The sequence below is a fragment of the Oculina patagonica genome, chromosome 12, assembly GCF_052425735.1.
Source record: "Oculina patagonica isolate OP01 chromosome 12, crgOcupat, whole genome shotgun sequence".
NCBI lineage: Eukaryota > Metazoa > Cnidaria > Anthozoa > Scleractinia > Oculinidae > Oculina > Oculina patagonica.
Window position 1 is genome coordinate 3,928,760 of NC_135769.1, and position 22,533 is coordinate 3,951,292.

The 22,533-nt window shown below is 37.7% G+C and overlaps 2 protein-coding genes across 6 annotated transcripts in view; one reads left to right on the forward strand and one right to left on the reverse strand.

Moving 5' to 3' along the window:
* LOC144631789 (TNF receptor-associated factor 6-like) overlaps window positions 1-22,533 on the reverse strand; it is a 61,618-nt gene that overhangs the window by 18,048 nt on the left and 21,037 nt on the right. The window contains exons 1-7 of one of the 2 annotated variants that reach the window (XM_078490350.1): window positions 13,178-13,477; window positions 11,179-11,230; window positions 8,721-8,828; window positions 8,356-8,517; window positions 7,720-7,794; window positions 3,508-3,579; window positions 184-506 (exon numbers count right to left, since the gene is read on the reverse strand). In XM_078490350.1, the coding sequence (XP_078346476.1) occupies window positions 184-506; window positions 3,508-3,579; window positions 7,720-7,794; window positions 8,356-8,517; window positions 8,721-8,828; window positions 11,179-11,230; window positions 13,178-13,395 (1,010 nt within the window). In that variant the 5' untranslated portion in view covers window positions 13,396-13,477. Of the gene's footprint in view, window positions 1-183; window positions 507-3,507; window positions 3,580-7,719; window positions 7,795-8,355; window positions 8,518-8,720; window positions 8,829-11,178; window positions 11,231-13,177; window positions 13,478-22,533 lie in introns of those variants that run through there. The other variant, XM_078490349.1, reaches the window with a different exon arrangement.
* Window positions 14,968-22,533, forward strand: part of LOC144631724 (uncharacterized) — a 68,828-nt gene continuing 61,262 nt past the window's right edge. For 2 of the 4 annotated variants that reach the window (XM_078490249.1, XM_078490248.1), the window contains exons 1-9: window positions 14,968-15,118; window positions 15,217-15,263; window positions 16,926-17,025; window positions 17,855-17,917; window positions 18,256-18,321; window positions 19,145-19,255; window positions 19,659-19,917; window positions 21,769-21,957; window positions 22,346-22,445. In XM_078490249.1, coding sequence (XP_078346375.1) covers window positions 15,062-15,118; window positions 15,217-15,263; window positions 16,926-17,025; window positions 17,855-17,917; window positions 18,256-18,321; window positions 19,145-19,255; window positions 19,659-19,917; window positions 21,769-21,957; window positions 22,346-22,445 — 992 coding nt within the window. In that variant the 5' untranslated portion in view covers window positions 14,968-15,061. The remainder of the gene's footprint in view (window positions 15,119-15,216; window positions 15,264-16,925; window positions 17,026-17,854; window positions 17,918-18,255; window positions 18,322-19,144; window positions 19,256-19,658; window positions 19,918-21,768; window positions 21,958-22,345; window positions 22,446-22,533) is intronic. The other 2 variants (XM_078490252.1, XM_078490251.1) reach the window with 2 other exon arrangements.

Sequence of the window (22,533 nt, forward strand, 5' to 3'; positions counted from 1 at the left end):
GAGCAACATTACCTTCATGGTCTGTCCCCTTAGAATGTGATTGGCATGCCCCAACAAAAAAAGTAAATTGTTTTCACTTGGGATTTTTTCCTCCTCGCTAGATGTACTAAAATGGTGGGACCATTCACAGTCTTGGTATTCCCAACTAATCTTCTAATGGGTTCTGTAAGATAGTAACATTACCTGATGCTCATTTCTTGCAATGGTCTTTCCTGCCTTGCAAATGACTCCTTTATCTGTTGCTCCAGACGATGTACTGCATTAGTAAGAGCAGTGATGCTATGTCTCATTTCATCAATCTCATTTCGCTGACGCTCGGTCCTCGTTGACAATAAATTAATTTTCTGGTATCTTTCCTGACTGGCCTGCTCTTGGGGTTGAGGTTCATTTTTATGCACCTTCATCTCAGAAAAAGCTGATGTTAAGCTGTTGACAGAGTTTGCTATGACCACCACATGGTTGGGCAGATTCTCATTAATATGTCCATCCCTGAGATGTCGTAAACCCTTTTAAGAAAGATTTAATATTGATTTAATCAGCAACAATTCCCAAAGGCCTTAATGACTGTATTAAAATTTAGAGAGATAACAACCAGCTTTTAAGATCCTCATCCTAATGGGTTATTCCAGAAAAAATCCACACACCCCCGACGGATGGGGTCGTTTTTTAACCCCCCCCCCTCTCAACTGGATTTCCTGAAGCACAAGACCCCCCCTCCTGTCTGGATTTCCAAGACCAAAGACCCCCTAAAGTAATATGATTAGTAAAAAATATGATAAAAGAGTCAAATAGTCATTCCTCTTCGCCTGCTTTTCGAGACATAAGGTCAGTCCCGTCCACTGAAGATCGAGAACTTCTAAAATCTTCTTCAAAATCTTTCGAATAACAAAAGTCTAAACTTCTAAGTTATCGTCCAAATTCTTCTATAACTTAGCACTGGATAACTTCATTCACATATCCTACCTTCAAGAGCCAGAAGTTCTAATCTGCAGTGGAAGGAAAGTTGAAACTCGCGTTGTGAACCGCTTTCTTAGTTAAGCTTATTGGGCTATTGCATTTAATATCCACACTCCCCCTGTTGAGGACAGGTCTTTTCAGGCCTTTCATTCTTACCCCCAAAGAAATCCGTTAAAAACGTCTTAAATGCGATGGTGCGATGGTTCACAAATTCAGCTCAATGAAGAGAAATGTCGTGTACTTCACGTTACAAGACAGAAACATCCTCTCAATCAAGACTACAGCTTGGGTAGTAAGAAGTTAGAAGTTGTCAATTATCACAAGCACCTTGGAGTCACTATCTCTGAAACATTATCATGGGATTTCCACATCAACTCCATCTGTGCCAAAGCAAGGCGTGTAATGGGATTGATTCGAAGAGCATTTGGATTTAAGTCTCCAGCGGCGGTTAAAGTGGCTTTTAAAACCCTAGTTAGACCATTACTGGAATACTGCTGTCCTGTGTGGAATCCTTACCTGGTCAGTCATGTCAAATCAATTGAAGCAATCCAACGAAGAGCGACAAAATTAATATGCGGATCAGTCTTATCATATGAACAAAGACTTGATAAACTTAAGTGGCCCACACTGGAACTAAGAAGAAAGTTTCTTTCTTTGGTGCAAGTGTATAAGATAATATTCGGTCTTTGTGACATCGACGCTGCTAAGTACTTTGACATAGTAGGCGAATCTCGTACTAGATCCAATCACAAGCTCAAATTAAGACCAAACTATGCTCGCACTAATTACTTTAAGTTTTCTTTTTTTAATAGATACATAAACGACTGGAATTCGTTGCCGAGTGATGTCCTCGAGGCGCAATCATTGAGCTCATTTAAGAAAAAGCTGTTAAGCCATTTAATGTTTTAGCAATATGAACATATAACTTATCTTAGTATGATAAATTGTTATTAGTGTAATTTTTTTTTTTTTTTTAATTTTATTCATTAGTAAATTTATTTGTAAATTTTTAGCTTTATCTAGGATAACAGCTTTTACATGGGAATTCAGTTTCCCCCTGCTGTTATCCTCCCACTATTTTTATTATTATTATTATATATTTTATCTTTTTTGTTGTAAATATTTTTTGTAATGTTGGGAAATCTAATAAATAAATAAATAAAAATAAATAAATAAATGCCTTATACCCCAATGAAATTCTTTGAAAATGTGCTAAACCCTCACGAATTCCATTAGAAACACGTTCTTACTCCTAAAAATTCCATAACTTTTCACCCGATTCCCCTGAAGAAATCCCTTATATTTTAATTTGTCTTATCCCTAAGGAAATCCACGGATTTTTGCCCTTACCCACAAAGAATTCCACTGTTCCTCAACAGGTCGGGAGCAAAAATTTTATGCAATAGCCCATTATGCCCGCCATACTGCCCATAGTTACAAAAAGTCTTTTTGGCTTTCGTCAGTAAATCGGGAAGGCAAAATTTATGCGGAGGAGAATGTAGCCAAGACAAAAGCACTTGAAACAGCTCCCAATCACGAAATGAATTCAACTAATTATTTTTAAAGCGGCTTAAGATGGCTTTCAGATTCGTCCATTGCGTTGTGTCAAAAGTCCGCTGTGAACAACATTCGTCACCAGGCTTTTGCAGAGTAGAAATGTGTCAGGCATTTCATGATCTTTGTTGTAACAACTTCGTGAGATCTTGTGAGAGGTTCTCTTTAATTTTGTATCTTGTTTTAACGTATTCTGCTATAAAAAGACCTGTTAAGGAACTTAGATTATCATTTATGTCAGGTGAGAAATATATGAACAAAAATATAATCTACTTTTTCAGGATCTGAGGGCACTGAAGTGTCACCGAACTAAACGTTCGAAGAGCTTGAATTATCGGTTGAAATGACCCCTGCAGAAGACTTTTTGAAGTTCACCCCCCTCCCCAGGGGGAGTACTCCGGGATCAAAGTGACGGGGATGATCGAATGGAGGCAAAACTCAGGACCCAAAAAAATCCCTAGGTCTCCCGACATTACCCAAAAAAATCCCTGGACCAAAAAAACGCCCAAAAAAATCCCTAGTCAAATTACCCCTTAATTGCCAAGGCCGCGCCAAGGCACTTTAGTTTGATTTTAATACCCAAAAAAATCCCCTATTTAAATCAAGTCACCCAAAAAAATACCTGCCAAATTCTCCTACCCAAAAAAATCCCGGAATCAAAAATTTCGACCCCAAAAAAATCCTTCGCACATCCCCGTCACTTAGATCCCGGAGTACCCCCCCTGGGCCCCCCTCCCGCCTGGATTTCCAGAGCCTTTTACCCCCCCTCCCGCGAGAATTTCCAGAATCCCATCCGTCGGGGGTGTGTGGATTTTTTTCTGGAACAACCCAATCAAAGAATTTACTCAATCTTCCTGAGCTCTCCCAATGTAGAGATCATGGAATAACAAATCATAACCTCATCAGTTTCGATGACATATTTTTACATTACAGTATTAATGATTCCTGATCAGGTTGTACAGAGCAATTAAATCTACTTCAATATCGTTCCCTTACCTCAAATATACATCCTGCTACAGGACATTCAACTGTTACATTAGGGCAGTGCTGCTCCAAGTGGAATTCCATCTAATTAGGGAACACGTATGAATTACTAACAATGTGTGGTTTTAAAAGATGTCCATCCTCTTCCCACAGAAGGGATTGCAAATTCCTGGGGGTGGGGGAGATCTCAAAGGCCAAAAACTTTAAGGAAATGTATGAAGCTTAATTGAAATTTTCAGAGGGGTGGGGAGGGTTTTTTTAGGAAATATATCCCTTCTGTGAGGGAGGCATGGATATATTTACGATAATTTAGGGAACCACACACATGTAAGGGGAATTGTGTCATTTTGGGTCAAATATTTTTTTCACCCAAAACTGCCTGTAGTGGTTTGCACTTTATTTTTTGACAAAAAGTATGCAAAAAACTTTAAACTTTTTAGCAGCCTTCTTTACAATTCTTTTGTTGATTGGCAGAGAGGAAAGAAACCTTTTGTTTTGAGGGAGCTAGGCACAGTGGCCAAATTGATAGCGCACAGGACTGTGGCTCAAGGGGTCCGGGTTCAAGCCTTGGCAATGGTAGATGATTGTATTAAACACATGGCAATTTGATGATGTGCCGACCTTTGCATTTTTTCCAAATAAGCGTCAAATAATGTAACAATCTCACTTCATTTGCCTTTGAATGTTTTATTTTTCCATGGGAGTTAATATATAATATATATTATATTAGATGTTCTAATATATATTAATGATTTTGTAAATTCTTCATCAAGTTTTGATTTTCATCTGTTTGCAGATGACTCTAATCTGTTTTATTCTGATAAAGATTTACAGCATCTTGAGGAAATCGTCAATCGGGAACTCAGTGAAATTAATACATGGCTTTGTGCAAACAAACTATCTCTTAATATTGAAAAAACACATTTTGTAATATTTCATCCTTATCAAAAAAAATTAAATCACTCTATGAAAATTAAAATAAATGATAAAACAATAAACCAGCATAAAAGTGTTAAGTATCTGGGAATTCTCATAGACTGTCATCTTAACTGGAAAGAACATATTCAACAAATTTCAAAAAAAATATCTAGAGGTATTGGCATTCTTTGTAAAATTAGGCATTATGTTGATATCAAAATCTTAGTTCAGTTATATCATGCCATTATTCTTCCTTTTTTTCATACTGCTGTATAGTCTGGGGTAACACCTATGAACATAATATTAAACCACTTGAAAGAATGCAAAAGAAAGCAATCCGTTTAATTACCTTTTCTGATTTTGATGCCCATACTAGTCCTTTGTTTTCTCAACTCAAACTTCTAAAACTTCAAGATCATATCAAACTTCAAACCCTTTACTTCATGCACCAATTTTTCCATGACAAATTACCTAAGGTTTTTGACTACTTTTTTATTAAAACTTCTGATAAACATAATGTTAACACACGCTTTGCATCTAGGTCAATTTTTTATGTTCCAAAAATTCGAGCTAACTATGGCAAATTCAATATAAGATACAACGGACCTATATTATGGAATGAAATTGATGAGAGATTTAAGATTCTACCTCCTTATTCATTTAAAAGAGAATTATCATTGCATTTCATTAACTTCTATTAAGTTTTTCTACTAATAATTTAATTTTGGTATTTCTGCCATTTTTCATTTTTTCTTTTCTTTCCTTTTTCTTTTTACTATAATTATCTTTTTGCTGTTGTTGTTGTACATACGTGTTTAAGAATGATTTGTTCTGTAATCTACCACCTTAATTAATTGTGTAAAATTGTAAAATGTAAAATGCCTCTTTTCTGACGATATATTTATTTTAAATTAATAAATGGTGGTCACCCAACTAGTTTAGCTTTTTAGTTATTTTGGGTGACCAGCAACTGTATGTATTTTTAATTTATTTATTGTTTAAACATTTCTTTTTGTAATTTTACAGTTCAAATAAACTTTTGTTGTTGTTGTTGTTTTGTTGTTGTTGTGCTCTCAAGCTTTGTAGCGCAAATTTTATTTTTTCACCACTGAAATAAAGTGTAACCTTTGATTCTCTTTAGCATGTATAGCGTTATTTTTAAGCAGCGGATTAAATTTGACAGAAAGATGCGCCTGAGCACTTCGTGTTTCTGCTCAACTAAAAAAGTTGAAAAACGGATGACGTGACTTGAGACAAAAACATGCTGCATGGATCTCGTGTCGTAGGCTGAAATGTTTACTAGAACACATCACATGGCAAGTGGAACTGCATGTAGCTTATAGCTGCTATTAGTTAGGTCACAATCTCTCTTCATTTGCCTTTGAATGGTTTCTTGGGTGAATGGGTCATTGACAGCTTGTGCTCTGCTCTGAGGCTTCGTAGTGCGAATTCTATTCTTTTTACCTCATGGTAACAAGGTAAGGTTATGGACCTCGAATTTCCTCACTCACTCGCTCACTCACTCACTCCATTTCGATATTAAACTGCAATTAATTTATGCATTAAATAGTTAACGCGCTGACAGAAAGATCCTTTCAAACGGAATTCGGCACATATCACATGTTACTAAAACACGTCACATGGCAAGTGTAACTGCATACAGCTTATAGCTGCTATCAGTAACGTCACAATCTCACTTCATGTGATTTGAGGCTTTGTAGCACGAATTTTAATTCTCTTTTACCACCAGAATAAAGTGTAACCTTTGATCCTCTTTTGTTTTGTGAAAATCGTTCCCTGGAAGAGAAATATCCTAGGAACGAGCTGATGTTGGAGAATAATTTGTTTCCGATTGACATCTGCTTAATTGGGTTTTCAAGGACCATTCTGTCAGCATGTTTAACAATTAATGCATAAATTAGTTGTTTAATATCAGAATGGAGTGAGCGAGCGAGTGAGTGAAGTCCAGATTCATTTTAATACCTCATTACCATGAGATAAAAAGGCCCCCTAAAGCATTGTGTTGGTTTCAATTTTAAAGTGCCATGTCAGACTAATGGTCATGAAACAGAAGTCAGCTCTATAAATTTGGCTTTTTAATGTACCTTGTTATAGGAAATTAACGCTTCATGACATTAACGCGAATTTCAAAAATTTGCGTTAATTTAAGCCACGTTAATTTTTGTTAGCGTTAATTTCCGCGCCGTCAATTAAGTGGAGCGTTATTTTCCACGACCTTAATTTCCATTATTTTGGTCCCAATTTTTTGATACAGTCCAGACATTCTTATATGTCCTAGGAAAAAGCATTATTTCTTCAGGGTGGACACTCCAAGCGGTCAGATTTCTCCGCTTAACCCATATGTTTGGGTTTAGAATCACGAACATTGTTTCCGTCTCAGATTATACGCCTAGTATTGAAACAAACTTGTTCTTGATGTCTCAACAAGTGTTTTTCGTTGTGTAGGTCGTGTTAATTTCCTTTATTTTGAAATGTTACACTCTCTTTCGCGTTAGTTTCCTTTTTTGGGAAGAAATATTTCCTTCGATCCGCGTTAATTTAAGTCGCGTTAATTTTAAATACATTAATTTACACAAGCGTTAATTTCCTATAATAAGGTAATCCCTGTCTTTTTTGCAGGATTAAAAAACCTCAAATACACTATCAATATTAATACTTTCCACACAAGCTACAGCAACAAACATTTATATACATTAATCCTGAAAATTCAAAGTTTGTGTTCACCATGCACTAACGCTGTTGTGACATGAAAGTTCACTGCCAAACAGATGATGCTTAACACATTCAAAACAAGAGTTATGAAGTTTGGAAAGCATTATCTTTATCTGGCGAAAATTGCAGCCGAACAAGGACAGTACACTTACAAGTTGTGTTCGCTCTTTTGGCTTTATATGTAGTATGTGCTTGACTCAACCATTATTTCATTATTACATTATGTCAAAGCCTTGTTTTCAATAATTTATCCCCTCACAACAAAACAAAGAATATTTTTACACATACATTTAAATTTGTTGTACCGATGTAATTCTATTTTTAGTATAGAAAACATGACAAGTTTTGGATCATGCCACACCATGCCAAAAGCCAGTTGATTTCAGTTCTCAACCAATATAGTTAATTGTCTCATTTGAATTTGTGACTGACAGACTGAACCCCTCAGCATTTTTATATGATCACTTCATGTTTAACAAGGTAGTTGTAAGACGGACTTCTTCTGATTGAATGAGTACATACCAATTTGCTAATGCAGTTAATTAAGTTGTTAAAATTTTAAAACATGGTCACCTTGTCTCTTTCTATGCCTTCCTCTTCGCACTTCTTGCATTTTTCTGGGTACTTTGAACAGGTTTCAAAATGATTCTGATAGAAAATGTTTAAACCGTAATAAGCAATGTAACCAACTTTATGTACACTGTATGGCATTTATTTATATATATGTGTAACACAGTGGCATTATATGCAACATGTCCACCACCTGTTCTAAAAACAAAAAGAGAGTTGTGTTATAAGATGTTTGGTTGTGGGGAAGGCAATGGTGGAAAATTGAGGATGTCTGAAAAAAGTTGTCCAGAGGTGAGATGGTAGGAAGTGTCTAGAAAACAACAAAAAAATGGCAGAAAATGGATAGCTTTTTCAAAACTCATGATCTTCGCACTAATGCTTGTTTTCTATGAATCTGATTTCCATCCTTTGCTTTCATGCATCCATCCTAAATTTACTATGTTGACCTTCCCCATTTCCTGTCACTAAAGTTACGGTAAGTTTAACACATTTCAGCAAAAAGAATTATTTGGCAACCAATAAAACTGAACTTTTTTATCCAAATGCTTTGCTTTTTCAGGCACAAGTTAAATGATTGATATAAAATAATATAATATATTTGTACAAACTCTGTGTCAATCCACGCATATAAATTGTTACCTCAGTGTCATTCCATAAAACGTCATTCTGACAATATTCGCAAGGTATCTTCCTGAGGTTGCACTCTTTTTCCATATGCTGTTGAAGATCTTTTCTCTGTATTTGTTTCCCACAGAGATTGGTGCAGCTTACCAAAACAAATGGGCACTCTTTCAAATGATCCTACAGGTTTTAGTGCATTTATATTGATTAGTATTTATAGTATGAGAACTTTGCTGCAGTTTTAACATGTTAACATAAAAAAACTCAAAAAGTGATATTTATGCAACCCAATGCCAAGTTTAAGCTGTCTGGCCAAAGGGACAGCCTAATACTGCAACATCTCAAATACTGTACATCTATGACAGGTGTATGCATGCACATACCTGCAATTTGTGAAGGGGCCCTTTCCATGTACAACCATGCTGTTTCGTTGTTCGGCAGAAAACCTCAAAAGCCATCATTTCCCGTTTTGCAAAATTGTCTGGATAGATCTGTTGTTTAAGAATCACAACAATGAACAATTGGTTCATGCTTTAGCGTGCACTATCAAGTCTTATAGTTCACCACTAAATTTTCTCAGATTCTGATTGGTTTAAATTGAACACGTGACGCGATAGTGCCCGTCCGCCGGAGGGCACTATCAGTCCATAGTACCCTCCCGTGAAAAATGCCCGGATCGATAGTGCCCGCCCATGACTGTTTTTTTTGTAAACAAGCTGCCTGCAGACAAAAAAACCAACTAAATTCATAGCATATTTGCCCTCGAAGCTTCGCTTCTCGGGCTAATATGCTAGTTTTAAGAACATCAAATTTCCAAGAGGCAACTATCAGCCGATAGTTCCGAGACAAAAACTCTCTATTGTCTTTATTGTTCACCACTAAATTTTCTTCCGCGCGCACATACAAAAACTCAGAGACTCAAAGGACAGTGCAGAATGCAATGGTGTCGACAATATTGAAAGTATCTTGTTTTATGTTAGCGTTTTTTTTTTTGCTTTATTTAACTTTCAACTAGACGTTGAAACACCACTTGTATTCCTTCCCTGGTTTTTCTTACGCTAATCTTTGCAAACGTAACACAACACTTTTGCGCGTTTGTACAAATGAAGATACTTTAGTTTTCCTTGAAAATACCGTAACGTGATACATTTGTTTTCCTTTCTTTAATAAAGCCAAATATTCCATTTTAATTTAATTAATTTACGGTTTAAACTGCACGAAAGACGTTTTTCAAGAAGTAAGGAACAAATCTAATAAAAAAAAAAAATCTCTTTCGAGAGATTTTTCAAAACGCAGTACAGCTAGGGTATTTGTTTCCTGGTTATCAGGAGTTTCAAGCCCAAAGTCCCGGTGCAAGTTTTTGCATTTCCTAATAACGAAAGCGCTGCGAAAGTCTCAAAATCTAATTTAATTAATTTGCGGTTTTCACTTGGTGCCACAGAGTCTGCAGGAATCCTACCGTAAACACGCAATACAAGCAGCGTTCATGAGAGTTCCAGAAAAAAAACGTTGACTAAACTGCGCATGCGTTTGGCGCAAAGTACTTTGCCCTATAAAAGAGAAGTACCACAAGGAGAGCAAAGGGTTTTCTGAAACAAATATATACCTTTGAGATCTTCATATGAAACTAACGTAGATATGCTCCAGGTTTTAACTGGGGGTACGGTCAAGTGCTCCCCACCCCCTATCCCCTTCACAGAAATAATTAATTAATTGATATTAATTAATTAATTGACTATTAAAGTTTACACCATAGCGCCTTAGCGCGTTAGAGGTTTAGGGGTTTAGCGGATGACAGTCCCAACAAACCATCACAATTAGTGCATTCTGCACTAACAAGCATCGTGGATTATTTTTACTTTTGAGAATAAAAAACTCAATTGAAAGCCGAAATTTAACAAACGAAACAAAACCAGACGAGAAACCCACTAAATGCAGTGAATTTGGTTGGGTTTTTTTGTCTGCAGGCAGCTTGTTTACAAAAAACAGTCACGGGCGGGCACTATCGATCCGGGCATTTTTCACGGGAGGGCACTATGGGCTGATAGTGCCCTCCGGCGAACGGGCACTATCGCATCACATGTTCAATTTAAACCAATCAGAATCGGAGAAAATTTAGTGGTGAACTGTAATGTTAAAATAGTGCACACAGTAAGTTTGCAGGGCAGGAAAGAAGCCTAAGAGTTGCTGGAGGCAAGATCTAGAGCTGAGAGCAATTCTAGCTTCTTGAGTGCTCTCCAAACTTCCCAAGTGTGTCATAACTTGATAGTACACAGCTAAATGAGTACACAATTGTTTTACAACATTGCCGGTGGAAATGTACATTAAAACCCATGCCAAAAAGTCACGCAAGAAAATTTTTTCAAGCGAAGCAATCTGCACACACTATCAGCTCAGTGTGCACTATTGGATTTGATTTCGCGGCTTTGCTATAGCTAGCTATGTTATAAATGATATTAATGCATAAATATTTATTGAGGGCGACTATCTCCTCCCCAAACTTTTTTGCTTATTTTCCCAATCACTTGAGCAGCGAAAAAATAAGTTATTGTGATTGATAAAATCCCTGTGTTTCTTTGGGCATTTAAACCTTGAAATTTTTTTGTTTCATGACTGTGCAATATATTGAAATTTTTTCAAAATACTTCCATGTAACAGTAATCAAAATTCTACATATAGTTCTGGGTTAATAACAACATAGATCTTATAGTTGAGGGTAATTAATTAGTTTTAGTGCTGCTCTTTTTGCTTTGTTTTACTTGCATAACTTACAACACATAAATTTGTATTCAAAGTTTAAGTACATATCACTCTGACTTTATTGATTTAAAAATGCTTTACCTGTGACTCTGTTAGATGCTCGGCATCTACAGGACATTTGGAATCTCCATCCCTAGAGAAGAGATGGTACCTGACTTGTTACAGCTGATTACTATACAGGTCGATTATTGATGTACTACGTATTTGTTTCGAACATTTTGGAGTGCAAATTTGAGACACGTATATTTCAGGGAAATGCCCCTGTTCAAATACCTGATGGTCCCAGAGGTATTCTTTCTTCTCATTTGACAGACTAATAGACCATTTGCATTATGACGTAAACGGGCAAAGAATTCTGGTAGTTGTAGTAAAGTTCGCGGGAAATTTTGAATCGTCATCAAGCCACTAGCCCAAGAAAATCGTGATGGAGGTAAAGAAAATTACTCTTACCGAAGACGTCGTCCCTGGGGCGTCAATTAAAGAGCAAAAAGCAAGCTCCCAGTATAAAACCAAGTCCGTTAAAATGAAGAAAAAGTTATGCAAAAAATTATGAATTTGCTGGGTTGTGTTTAGTGAAGTTTCAACAAGAGTTTTCTCTAGTTGAGCGGTAATTATATTTGCTCGCACGGCCCTCGCTCGTATTGAAACCACAACTCCAACTCGACGAGTTGACATTTCCAGTACAAAAACGAGGAAAATTGCTTTGTTAAAGAACATTTCAATTACACTTCTAATTAGATGAAAAAAGAAATACAATTTTACATGTAAGTAGACTGCATTCACCTGCATAGGGAAGTTTTGAAAGATCGGCTTGAAAATACTCTTTGATTGATCCTTCATCGATAAAGCTCGATGCAATACGAAAAAGTTTGAACGAGAAAAATTATCTGACAGGTTTTTCTGTCACACTGTAAAAAATACTCACCGTCCCGCCCAGCAATTATATATAGTGTCAAACTGCTAAGCTTTTCAGTGAAGAATTAATTCACCTGCAATTGATGGAAGCGATGTCTGAAAATATATGATGAACAAAGTCGATGACCTGCCTTGCTTCCACACAAATTTAAAAATATTCTGGACTCCGCGATTTTTTGAAGCTGTGATATTAGGCTCAAATTATTTATGAAGAGAAGTTGTCGGCCTTGATGAACGAATTTCTACAAAGTCGCCTCCACCACACAATGTGCATAACTTTATAAGCTTACATGAGCATGAACAACATTTGTCTGTCTTGGTTAAAACACAGAACTCAGTCGATTTTCAATCCAAAGCTATCATCCTGTTTTCTATATTTTTGACAGGTAACTTAAATAAATGTATAAGAAAATTTCGAAGCGAAAGAGCGTAAACTTAGCAGCTCAGCTTCTTAAAATGTCAAAGATGTAGACCTTCGTGCTTGGATGCCCTTAGCCAATCAAAAGCCAGAAATATGGTGTTTTTCTGCAAACTTTACTACAACTACCAGAATTCTTTGCGCGTTTACATCATTATGCAAGTGGTCTATTTCAAACGCCGTACTACTATCGCCGTGTCGAAATAAAATAATGCACGTATCAATGTTAAGCTGATGGGGGGGGGGGGGGGGCATAGGCCAGGCATTTGAACTTAGCTGAGACTTTCTGATGAAATGCCCAACCCCAGGGCATGTGTGGATGTTCAAAAGAGTCACTTAACTTCAATAAAATGTTGTTAGAAAGTCCATTAAAACGGTCAAAAGTCCCCACCACGGGTAAACAATTGCTGTCAAATCCCCCGCCTATGCCCGGCCTCCCCCCCCCCCCCAGCGGCTTAACATTGATAGGTGCATAAATTGCAGTCTGACGGAGTAGCACTCCGCTAGATTTATCCGTATATTTACGTAGCACTGCTGGTCAAAATCGGATCTTTTCTAAAATATTTCTCCGAATGAATTCAGCTTCTGTAACCAAGTTAGTGTAGTGCTACAGTCGAGCCAAAAATTATAGGTTAGTTCGACATAATTTGCAGTAGCACGGCGTTCGATCGAAACGGACATAGGAAAGAAAGATAGAAAAACAGTTCGATCTGGTTGTATGGTACCATTTCTCGCTATTTTGCTTACCGTATAGAACGTACAATACAGCCTCTACAGAATCTGTGGCCACAACTTGTCTGCACTGGTTCTCGCAGCCCCAGAAGACAAATAGGACATTCGTATTTGCTCTCCAACGGCGGATCAAAGTACTCGTCATATCCTTCAGACATGGTTTCGTGTGAAGGCAGATCATTTGTTTCTAAGCTCACAGAACTTGGGACAACTGAACCTTCCTGTGCAAGCATAGAAAAATGATCCTCCAGAGTAAAAGAAAGAGACGTCGTGATATAAATGCAATCCTCAAACGTGCCCTGGAAACGTGCCAAACAATTTTATAAGGGAAGGAAAATTTCCTTGTTTTTCACTGGCCGATTAGCTTCAGTAAGGGAAATTTCCCTATCCCAGAATTCCACTATAAAATACCCTTCGAAACCGGGGGAGGGATGCACAAGTGCCGGGGATCCGGAGTCTGTCGGGCCGGGAATCGATTTGGAATCAATTCGTCTGAAAATGTACGCGCGTGCTGATTGGTTAACTCAGAGGTGATTAGCAAAGTACTATTCACCTCCACTATGCCGAATAATATGTTAACTATCTATCATCTCATCTGCTCCTTTATACCATGCCATAGAAAATACAGCCAATCAGAATACAGGAAAACCGTTGTATATTCGACGGTATTCAACCCAACCTTCCCATAGTGCGCTGCGACTGTATTCTCGACGAAATTTAGTAAGCGTATTTTCTATGACATGGTATAAAATAGTTACACAACACTTTCTCGTGGTATACAACCCACCCATTAATTTTTGCGCGCGCTCATTGGACAAAATGCATCACGTGGTACAAAATCGGACGACGGGTATCAGCGAATATACCCCGTCCGATTTGATATCCGTCGCCCGCTTTTGTAGGCAGGCACAAAACAAACGAATGAAGGTACCTTATTTAATTCTAACTTTTAATGAAATCAGAAAGTTTAAAATCACGTAAACCGATCAACTTACATTTGTTTACAACCACAGTTACGCCAGTTTTATTACGTAGGTTTTTTCCTATAAATTTACTGGCGATGAAACGCGTTGTAGAAATAAGTCGGAGGGTTATAAAATAAATAAACCCCTTTCTGGCTTGCTGGTGTATTGGAGGATAATGCCCTTGGCTGAAAGATTGTCCTCAAAATTTCACAGTTGCCCTCGAAGCTTCGCTTCTCGGCCAACTGTTCATTTTTCGACAATCTTTCAGCCTCGGGCATTATCCTCCAATATACCAGCCGCCTGAAGGGGTTTATTTACTAATTATGAAATATCCCACTTGTCACTTATATTTTCTTGGCATACACACTCGCCTAAAGGCTCGTGTGTATACCGAGAAAATACAAGTGACTCGTGGGATATTCCATAGTATATACCACTCGAAAGCGTTGCATAACTAGTATGTACAACGCGCGCTCATATTAAATGTCCCTTTAAATATAAATCCCTTTATTAAATACAAATGATCTATAAAATTTGAAAGAAAGTTCTCGTTTATTTGCAACTCACCTTGACTAAAAGTACAATAATGAATAACTCGTATCGCCTGCGAAAAATTTGAAATGGAACAACTCAGAAATAAATGGTACCAAAACACAACTTGGAAAATGAATGACGAGCGTCCCGTCGGGCTCCCCCGGCCAGTAGCACGCGGGATCGGCTGGACAACATGACAACGGCCACGTGACAACGACGAGAAACGGGCCGCAGCGTCGGCCGCAGCACGTGACCAAAAGAAAACGAGAGCTCTGGGATCTGGGAACAAGAATCGAATGCCTTGAAGAAATGAAAACAGTCCACTGCTTGTCAAGACGAAAATGTGATATTGTGGAGCTCATCGACCTCTATGGAATAACTGCTTAATTTATCAAAGATTATGAGCTCATTTTCTGACAGAAAACCTTCAGAAGAAGATCTACTTGGCTGTTGGGAGGTACGAAAATCAACTCATCCAAGACAAGAAATATTTCCATCGCGAAATGGTTTCATTTCAATTCTGCTGACTAAACTAGTTTCTTCGAATGTTTGCAGATAGTGGCATGTAGGCTGTCGGACGATTGTTACCCAGCCGTTGAAGGGTATGTTACGATTATCTTCTACTCTTTTAATTTTTTCTACGTTTCAAATATTCTCGACTTTTCTCTGATGAACATGTTATGTTATTAGCTTGTTATTATCTGGGGCATAATTAAAGACAAGATAACCAAGTTATAATATTCAAACACAGTTAAATATAAAGCAGTTTTAATTTTAATGCTGCAATCCCGAATTTGGTATTATGTGTTGCACAATAAGTTGTTCGTTGTTATTGCTGTCTATGGTTTCGAAAGATGGACATGGATTCATGTATGACAAGTTCTTATAAATTTTAATTTTTAAAATAATCTGTCTGCTGACATGTTGCACTCCCTCCCAGAAATAACTCAGTTTCTCTTAACCTCATCAGAAGGGAGCCATCTTCTTCCCTATTTACCCCTGCAGAAATATTTTAAAGATCGAAAGATGCCGCCAAAACAACGCTCTAATAAAGACTTTGCCCTGCTCAATGGGCCTTCTAATAGACCTTATTATTCAACAAATGCACGTGCTGCCCATATTTGGACAAAATGCTATTAATATCTGTCATTCGTACAAGACAGATATCCTGCGATATACGTAGGTTGCAAAAATTTGTCGAAGTCCTGTAAAGTGCTGCATAATTACAGTTTATCTATCTGCAAAACGTGTCTCCCTGACCATTTGTAGAATAATAAAACAATTATCCTGCTTAATCTTTCGGAATATTGTCTGATTTGAGCCTACTCGGCCTAAGGCCTTGTTGGCTAGGTATCAGGTGATACTCCACGCAATTTTGCAGGAGAGAGCCAGAGCCCTTTGTTTCTCGTGCCATTATGCCCTGCTGGCTAAGAGAAATCAGGGCTCGAGACTAACGATAGCCAACTAGCCACAGGCTGGTAGAAATGCAGTTTTGGCCAGTGGGTTCTGGCCTTTCACTAGCCAAAATGGCTAGCTAAAATTTCAGGAATTTGATTGGAAGAAAACCATACACGTAATTCCACTCCGAGAGAACAGAACTTAAAAAATGTAAAATGTAAATACAATTTTAAAGTCCATACGCAGGACGAGGTTACCCTCAGTGTCCGAGCCAGAGGCTCGTGTATAAGACGTAGGACTGTAAAGATCGAAATAGAATTTAGTAGTGTTGATTTTTGCGGAGGGAGGAAAACCGGAGAACCCGGAGAAAAACCCTCGGAGCGAGGACGAGAACCAACAACAAACTCAACCCACATATGACGCCGGGTCCGGGAATCGAACCCGGGCCACATTGGTGGGAGGCGAGTGCTCTCACCACTGCGCCATCCCCGCACCCCCAAAACTGTTGTCAGTATAAAATTATCTAAGACTGTAAACAAGTTGTAATTACCAAACAGTAACCTAAAATTAACCCTAAAGATAACGATAACACAGCCAGTGAAGATGGCAAAGTGCCTCTGCCCAATTGTAAGTTAGCTTGGGAATTCTGGCTAGTAGAAAATTGGTTTTGCCTAGTGAAATCATAGCTATCACTAGCCAGCAGGCTAGCTAGCAAAAATGTTACTCAAAACCCTGGAAATGAAAAGGGCTATGGGAATGAGAAGGGGGTGAGACTTTCCCAATGCACTTGCTATGGCTAAATCTGGATGCTGTGGCTATATAAAAATGTGCTTTTGAAAGTATTTATTTTTGTTACTGTTTCTCAGTGTACAATTCCACTTGGAAGAAGGTGGAGATCTGATCTGGAAAGTGCCACCTGCTTCAGAACAAGAAACTCTTCCTTTCTTCTCCTGTGAAACGTTTGTGGTTAGTGTTATACTATGGAGAATTTTATTGAATCCATTTGGTAACATAGCTATGGAAGTAGATAGTGGGTTAATAAATAAATAGCTAAAAGCGCTTAAAGTATTTTGAAGTCTCACCAGTAATATATCAGTGTGGAAATGTGTGGGCTTTATAATTTGAAGATTTTTAAGTTTATTTTGAATTGACAGACTGTGAACGGTCCATGTACATTCGGGAACGGTAAGTGTCAACCACAGTGTACAATACAAAATCAAAGACTTTATTCTGGCTATGCACACATGCCGTGAAAACTACAAAGCAAATTACGATTGCATCATCAGAAACAAGGCTAAAGGAATTACCGTACAAGCTAAAATAGAAAACAGAAAAAGCAAAAAAGGCGATCAATATGTACAAGTAACTCACGTCTGATCCTGCGTAAAAAAGGTATAAATGAATGAACTCCAAAAGAGGTAACTCCGGTATAAACTCCAAATAAACTCTCAATTAGCTCCGAAGACGTGGATACTCCACTCAACTACTCCCGTGACCGATGACTGCGTAGATCATGTAAGCGACAGGCTTCTAAACTAGATTGATAGCTAAATCACATGGTATAATACGCTCCGATTAATCAATATTATAAATATACGGACAATAAAATGTCAAAAAATGATGAGAAAACTAAATAAAGCTGTAATTATTAAATCATGAAATGTCAACAAAACGATCTCTAAAAGTTCCTTTTGTTGAACGTTCATAACATAGCCCTTGATTTTTTAAGACATGAAAACATTTCTTTACTTACTACAAAATTAATTACAACAATTATTGTTTATTCTTTTTGCAGTTTGACAGTTTTTCAGGAGAGTTGGTTTGTTATGGCAATAATGTAGATAAAATTGCATTGAAAGTAAGTATTAATACCACTATTAATAGTATTAATACCACTATTAGATGTTCTTTCATTCTCTCTCTACCTTTCTCCCTCCCTCCCTCCCCCCCTCCCTCCCCCTCCCTCCCTCCTTCCCCCCCTTCCTCCCTTCCTCACTCTCTTTCCTTCCCTTCCCCCTACCCTCCCCCTTCCTCTCTCCATCAATCCATCCATCCATCCATCCATCCTTCTTGTGAGTTCTTCTTTCCTTCTTTTTCAAACCCTGCCTCTTCTGACCTGTAACTTTCGTTTTCCCTTTAGTCAACAATGTCTCATCCTAAATATTGGCTAACCTCTTGTGCTTGTTGTCCCTTCAGTGTACACTTGAGTCAAGCCAACTAGTCTTGTGTTATGACAGGCATCTAAAGCTGTGCTGTCAAAAGGTAAAGGCACTGATCTTAAGATGTGCACAATGTTTTAAGTGGAGGTACTCTCCTAGGGCTGATGGTGCCCCATCCCAGTCCCATATTTCTCATGCAAAAATTACTTTGAAAAATTGCTAATTGAAACATAATTTAAGAAAATCTGTCCAACCCCAAACTTGGAGGGTGAAACTGTTCTCCTCCCTCCTGTTTGTTCCTAGTCTTTCCCCAGCAGCAGAGCCAGAGTTGCCTGAGGATTGGAAGAGGCTGGGATAACACTCTCCCCTGGATAAACTACCATCAAGTGGATAGCATATAGCTTGTGTTTTTTGGGGGGCAGCGCTCATGCTTAATCATGCACCTAGGGTATAAACAAATGCCTTTTTTTGTGAAGTCTACATTCAAGCCTGTGGCCCATCAGCTCACTGGAGCTTACCCTAGTTTCAGTATTATCAAATAATTAGGGGTATTTCTACTCCCCCCTGGATGGGATTCTAGAACAGTGCAGGTCGGGATAACCTCCCAGCATAAAATTTGTTGGTACCCATTTATGCACTTGAGTGGAAAGAGGCACTGCGAGAGTAAAGCATCTTGTCCAAAAACACAATGCAACGACCCTGGCCAGGGCTTCAACCTGGACTGCTCAATCTGGACTCTAGGGCACCAGACTCCATTATTTATCTGGCACTGATTGGATTAAGTTTACGTAATTCCCATTTTGTCCACTATACAAAAGTTCTATTTGGATAGTGTGCTACTGTCTGCTCATGGTCTGCTTTCAAAATTTTTAAGATTTATAATAGATTACATTTAGTAAAATAAATAATATTTTTTTTTAATTCAGGTGAATGAAGTGGATTCAGAGAATCTTTTACACCATCCATACTCTTTGCTACCTGCACTGAAGGAAGGCTTTTTCTCTGATATCACATTTATTTCCAGTAATGGTGAAAAGGTGTTTATTTTATTACTACTCTGTTAGCATGTTATTTATTTTTATCCTCATCTCACATGTTAATTACATGAAATCATAATTTGTTTATTTCTTGCTTATTCTGTACTGTTGTAAGCTGGGGATATATATCAGTGACTTTTTTGCTTAAAAGAGGTTGCCACAGTGTTTCTAACTCGACTTTGTTATATTAAATAAGTACTAGTGGACTGTCACCACGTGTGATACAATTCAGAGAGTATTAGCACGTTCATGATTACAAATCAACATACTGACATACTGTTTGTGCCCAGCTGATATAAAAATTACTCACCTGATTGCTCAGCTCCCTGTACTGCGCTCAACTCAGTCTAATTAAATAATAACTAATCAGTGTACATCTTATGTTTATTTTTTTGTTTTTCAGTTTCTAGCTCACAAGACAATCCTTTCTTGTTTCTTTGCTGATATCTACAAATGGGACAAAATTCCTCCTTTCCTCGAGGGTCTGCCTTCAGATGTGCTGTATGCATTATTACACTATCTGTACACTTGCTCTCTGCCAAGTAACATCTCAGATGACACTGCAAGGCAGCTGCTAAGAATTGTACAATTAAATGGAAAGGATATTGGGAATTTAGGGGATCTGTGTACAGAATTTCTTGAAGCAACAGCTGTGAAAAATAGTAAGTCAAACAGCAAACAAGTTATTTTCCAAGCCTTCTATTTTCAATATCATGAAGTAGCTACTCCCCTGGACAATAATAAAAGGAGTCACTGCCATCCCTGCAGGTTGAAGATACCTCAACATTTTGTCAAGTTACCCAAACAATTTGCTGGTTCTTGTTTATACTCCCTAGGCTAGTGGAGGTAGGAAAGTGCTGTGAGATTAAAGTATCTTGCCTTAGAACACAGCAAAATGATCCCAGAAATAAATATTTATAATTACGGAATATCCGAAGGTGCCTTTATTGTACCATTATATCAGGGTTAGCCTGTGTACAGCCGTCCCGCTCCCCTAAAAAAAATCGGGGAGGGAACATCGGTGTTTTGGGGACGATAATCGTGTTCTGCGGCGGATGGTTTTCCCGGAATGTGTGGAAAATGATCTAATTGGCCCTTACACGAAAACCATTCATAATTCCCTTTAATTTATGCAGGCGATAGCTTGTGGCATTCCAAATTATTTCAGCGTGCGGGGAGCATTTGAACTTTACAGCCTTTTGCATCTCACTTATTTCTGAAGAGCACAATAATAAATGATATGCAGTATTATTTAAACCAAGACAAGTTGCAAAGAGTAGTGCGCTGTAGTTTGAAACCTCTATTTGCCACATCTCTTGTTAGTGCGGTTTGTTTTGGCTCATTACAATTTAAAATGTTTGGTTTGGAAGGACAAGCTTTGAAATATTCCGGGCCCGGCCGTTAACTAATACTGTTGCACAATGTATTGTACGAATGACAGTGTCTGGCTTTGCCGAAAACTGTTGTAGCTTTACTTGGAGAGCGGAGAAGGTTGGTTATTAGATTTTGTTGCTGTAAACGTTATGCTTCTTGCATTTTATTGATCTAGCGCTTTGTTTCTTGAGCTCGATGATGTTTTCTCTCTAGTGTTTGTTGTGTTATATTTAGAACCACATGAATCCAATTTGGTCATCCGGATATCCGATATAATAATTTATGTGAAATATAAATAGATAACAGCAGGATCCTGGAACATGATTAACGTCGCCAAAACACAGACTGTCCCTCCCCCGATTTTTTTTAGGGGAGCGGGACGGCTGTCCAAAGGATATTTCAGGGTTTTCAGATCAAGCCAGCGACTGCTGGAGTTCTGCCAGCCACTTGATTATAATTATGTTAACTATATAGAGGATATTACATGGTTGCGCGGAGATATGAAATTTATCTTCGAGTGTTCAAATCGATATCTCACGAGTGAGCGCAGCGAACGAGTGGGATATCGATTTGAACACAAACACATTACTAATTACGATGTTTTTGGCGATTTTCCGAAGATTTCTGAAGATTTGCAAAATGTTGTCCGAAGGTCGTACGAATGTTTTTGAACATTTTCCGAACTTTCCCGAAGATAACGGAAGATTGCCGATGACGATCCGAGGATGTTTCGACTTAATGCCGATTTACTTTGGCTCATTCAGCATTGAAACAGGGCAAACTTGTCAGAAAATGTTTCGAAATTGATATCTTCACATGTTTATTTTCACGTGTGAAGATATGAGTTTTTCGCACGAAAGATTTCCTGGTATTTCACTGATGTTTATATAAAAAATGATTATATGTTACTTTATCATCAATGTTATTTGTTACTCTGGTCATAGCAATCAGCTTATGACAAACAAGTTTGGCTTTGTCACAGCTGCCTACTCTTCCAGTTGCTGATGCCTTCTTCAAAACATTTTGAAATTCCATGCCTGAGGAGTATATTCCACAAAATCAAACCATTCTATATAAAATAATTAATTTTATCTTAGGCTGGCAGGTTAACTTTTCTTTTCTTTTTCTTTTCCTTGCAGGGATTAGAGGCCTAGTGAGTGAGCTGTACGGTATAATGGAGTATGTGTTACAAATGGTGGAAACCCTTACTGCAGGACTTCGCCACAGTAGTGGTGGTACTCAAACTGTCAGTTGTGGGCATCTTCAAAGAATTGATCCCTCAAAAATTACTGATGTAACCAAGATGGTGCTAAGGAAACTGTCTATAGGTGTGAATACATGTACATGTAAAAACTATGTCATAATTACACAATTTTAAAAACTGCAGATGATACACAATAAATACTACTGTAGTAGTAAAGACTGACTGACTGAGCTTTCTGTCAAACGGCTTACAACCACCTCAAATTGAGGAACTCTTTTGACAGAATCTTTTCTTTGAATTTTTGCTTTTAAATGTATAATCTTATGAAGTAAATATTTATAATAAATTATTATTATACCATGATATGGACACCTCTTTTAGGCAGACACCTCTTCAAAGTGGACATCTTTACACAAACATTCTATCTTCAACCCTTTAAAAAGATTATTAATAATTTATTATAGAAAAGTTGTTAAATTTGTTTTTCTGATATTTTTTTCCTTTTGTGCCAGGAACATTAAAGTTTGTTTTGCTCTGTGACATTTTTACCAAACACAAGTCTGACTTATCAAGGGAAGAAAGACAAGAAATAATTCAACACTGTAGAAAAAGGTATAAGATATGACTATTCTAACATGCAAACAATACTTTTGGTGTTCTTAAATCTAATACTAATATCTTGTTTCAGGACCAATAATTA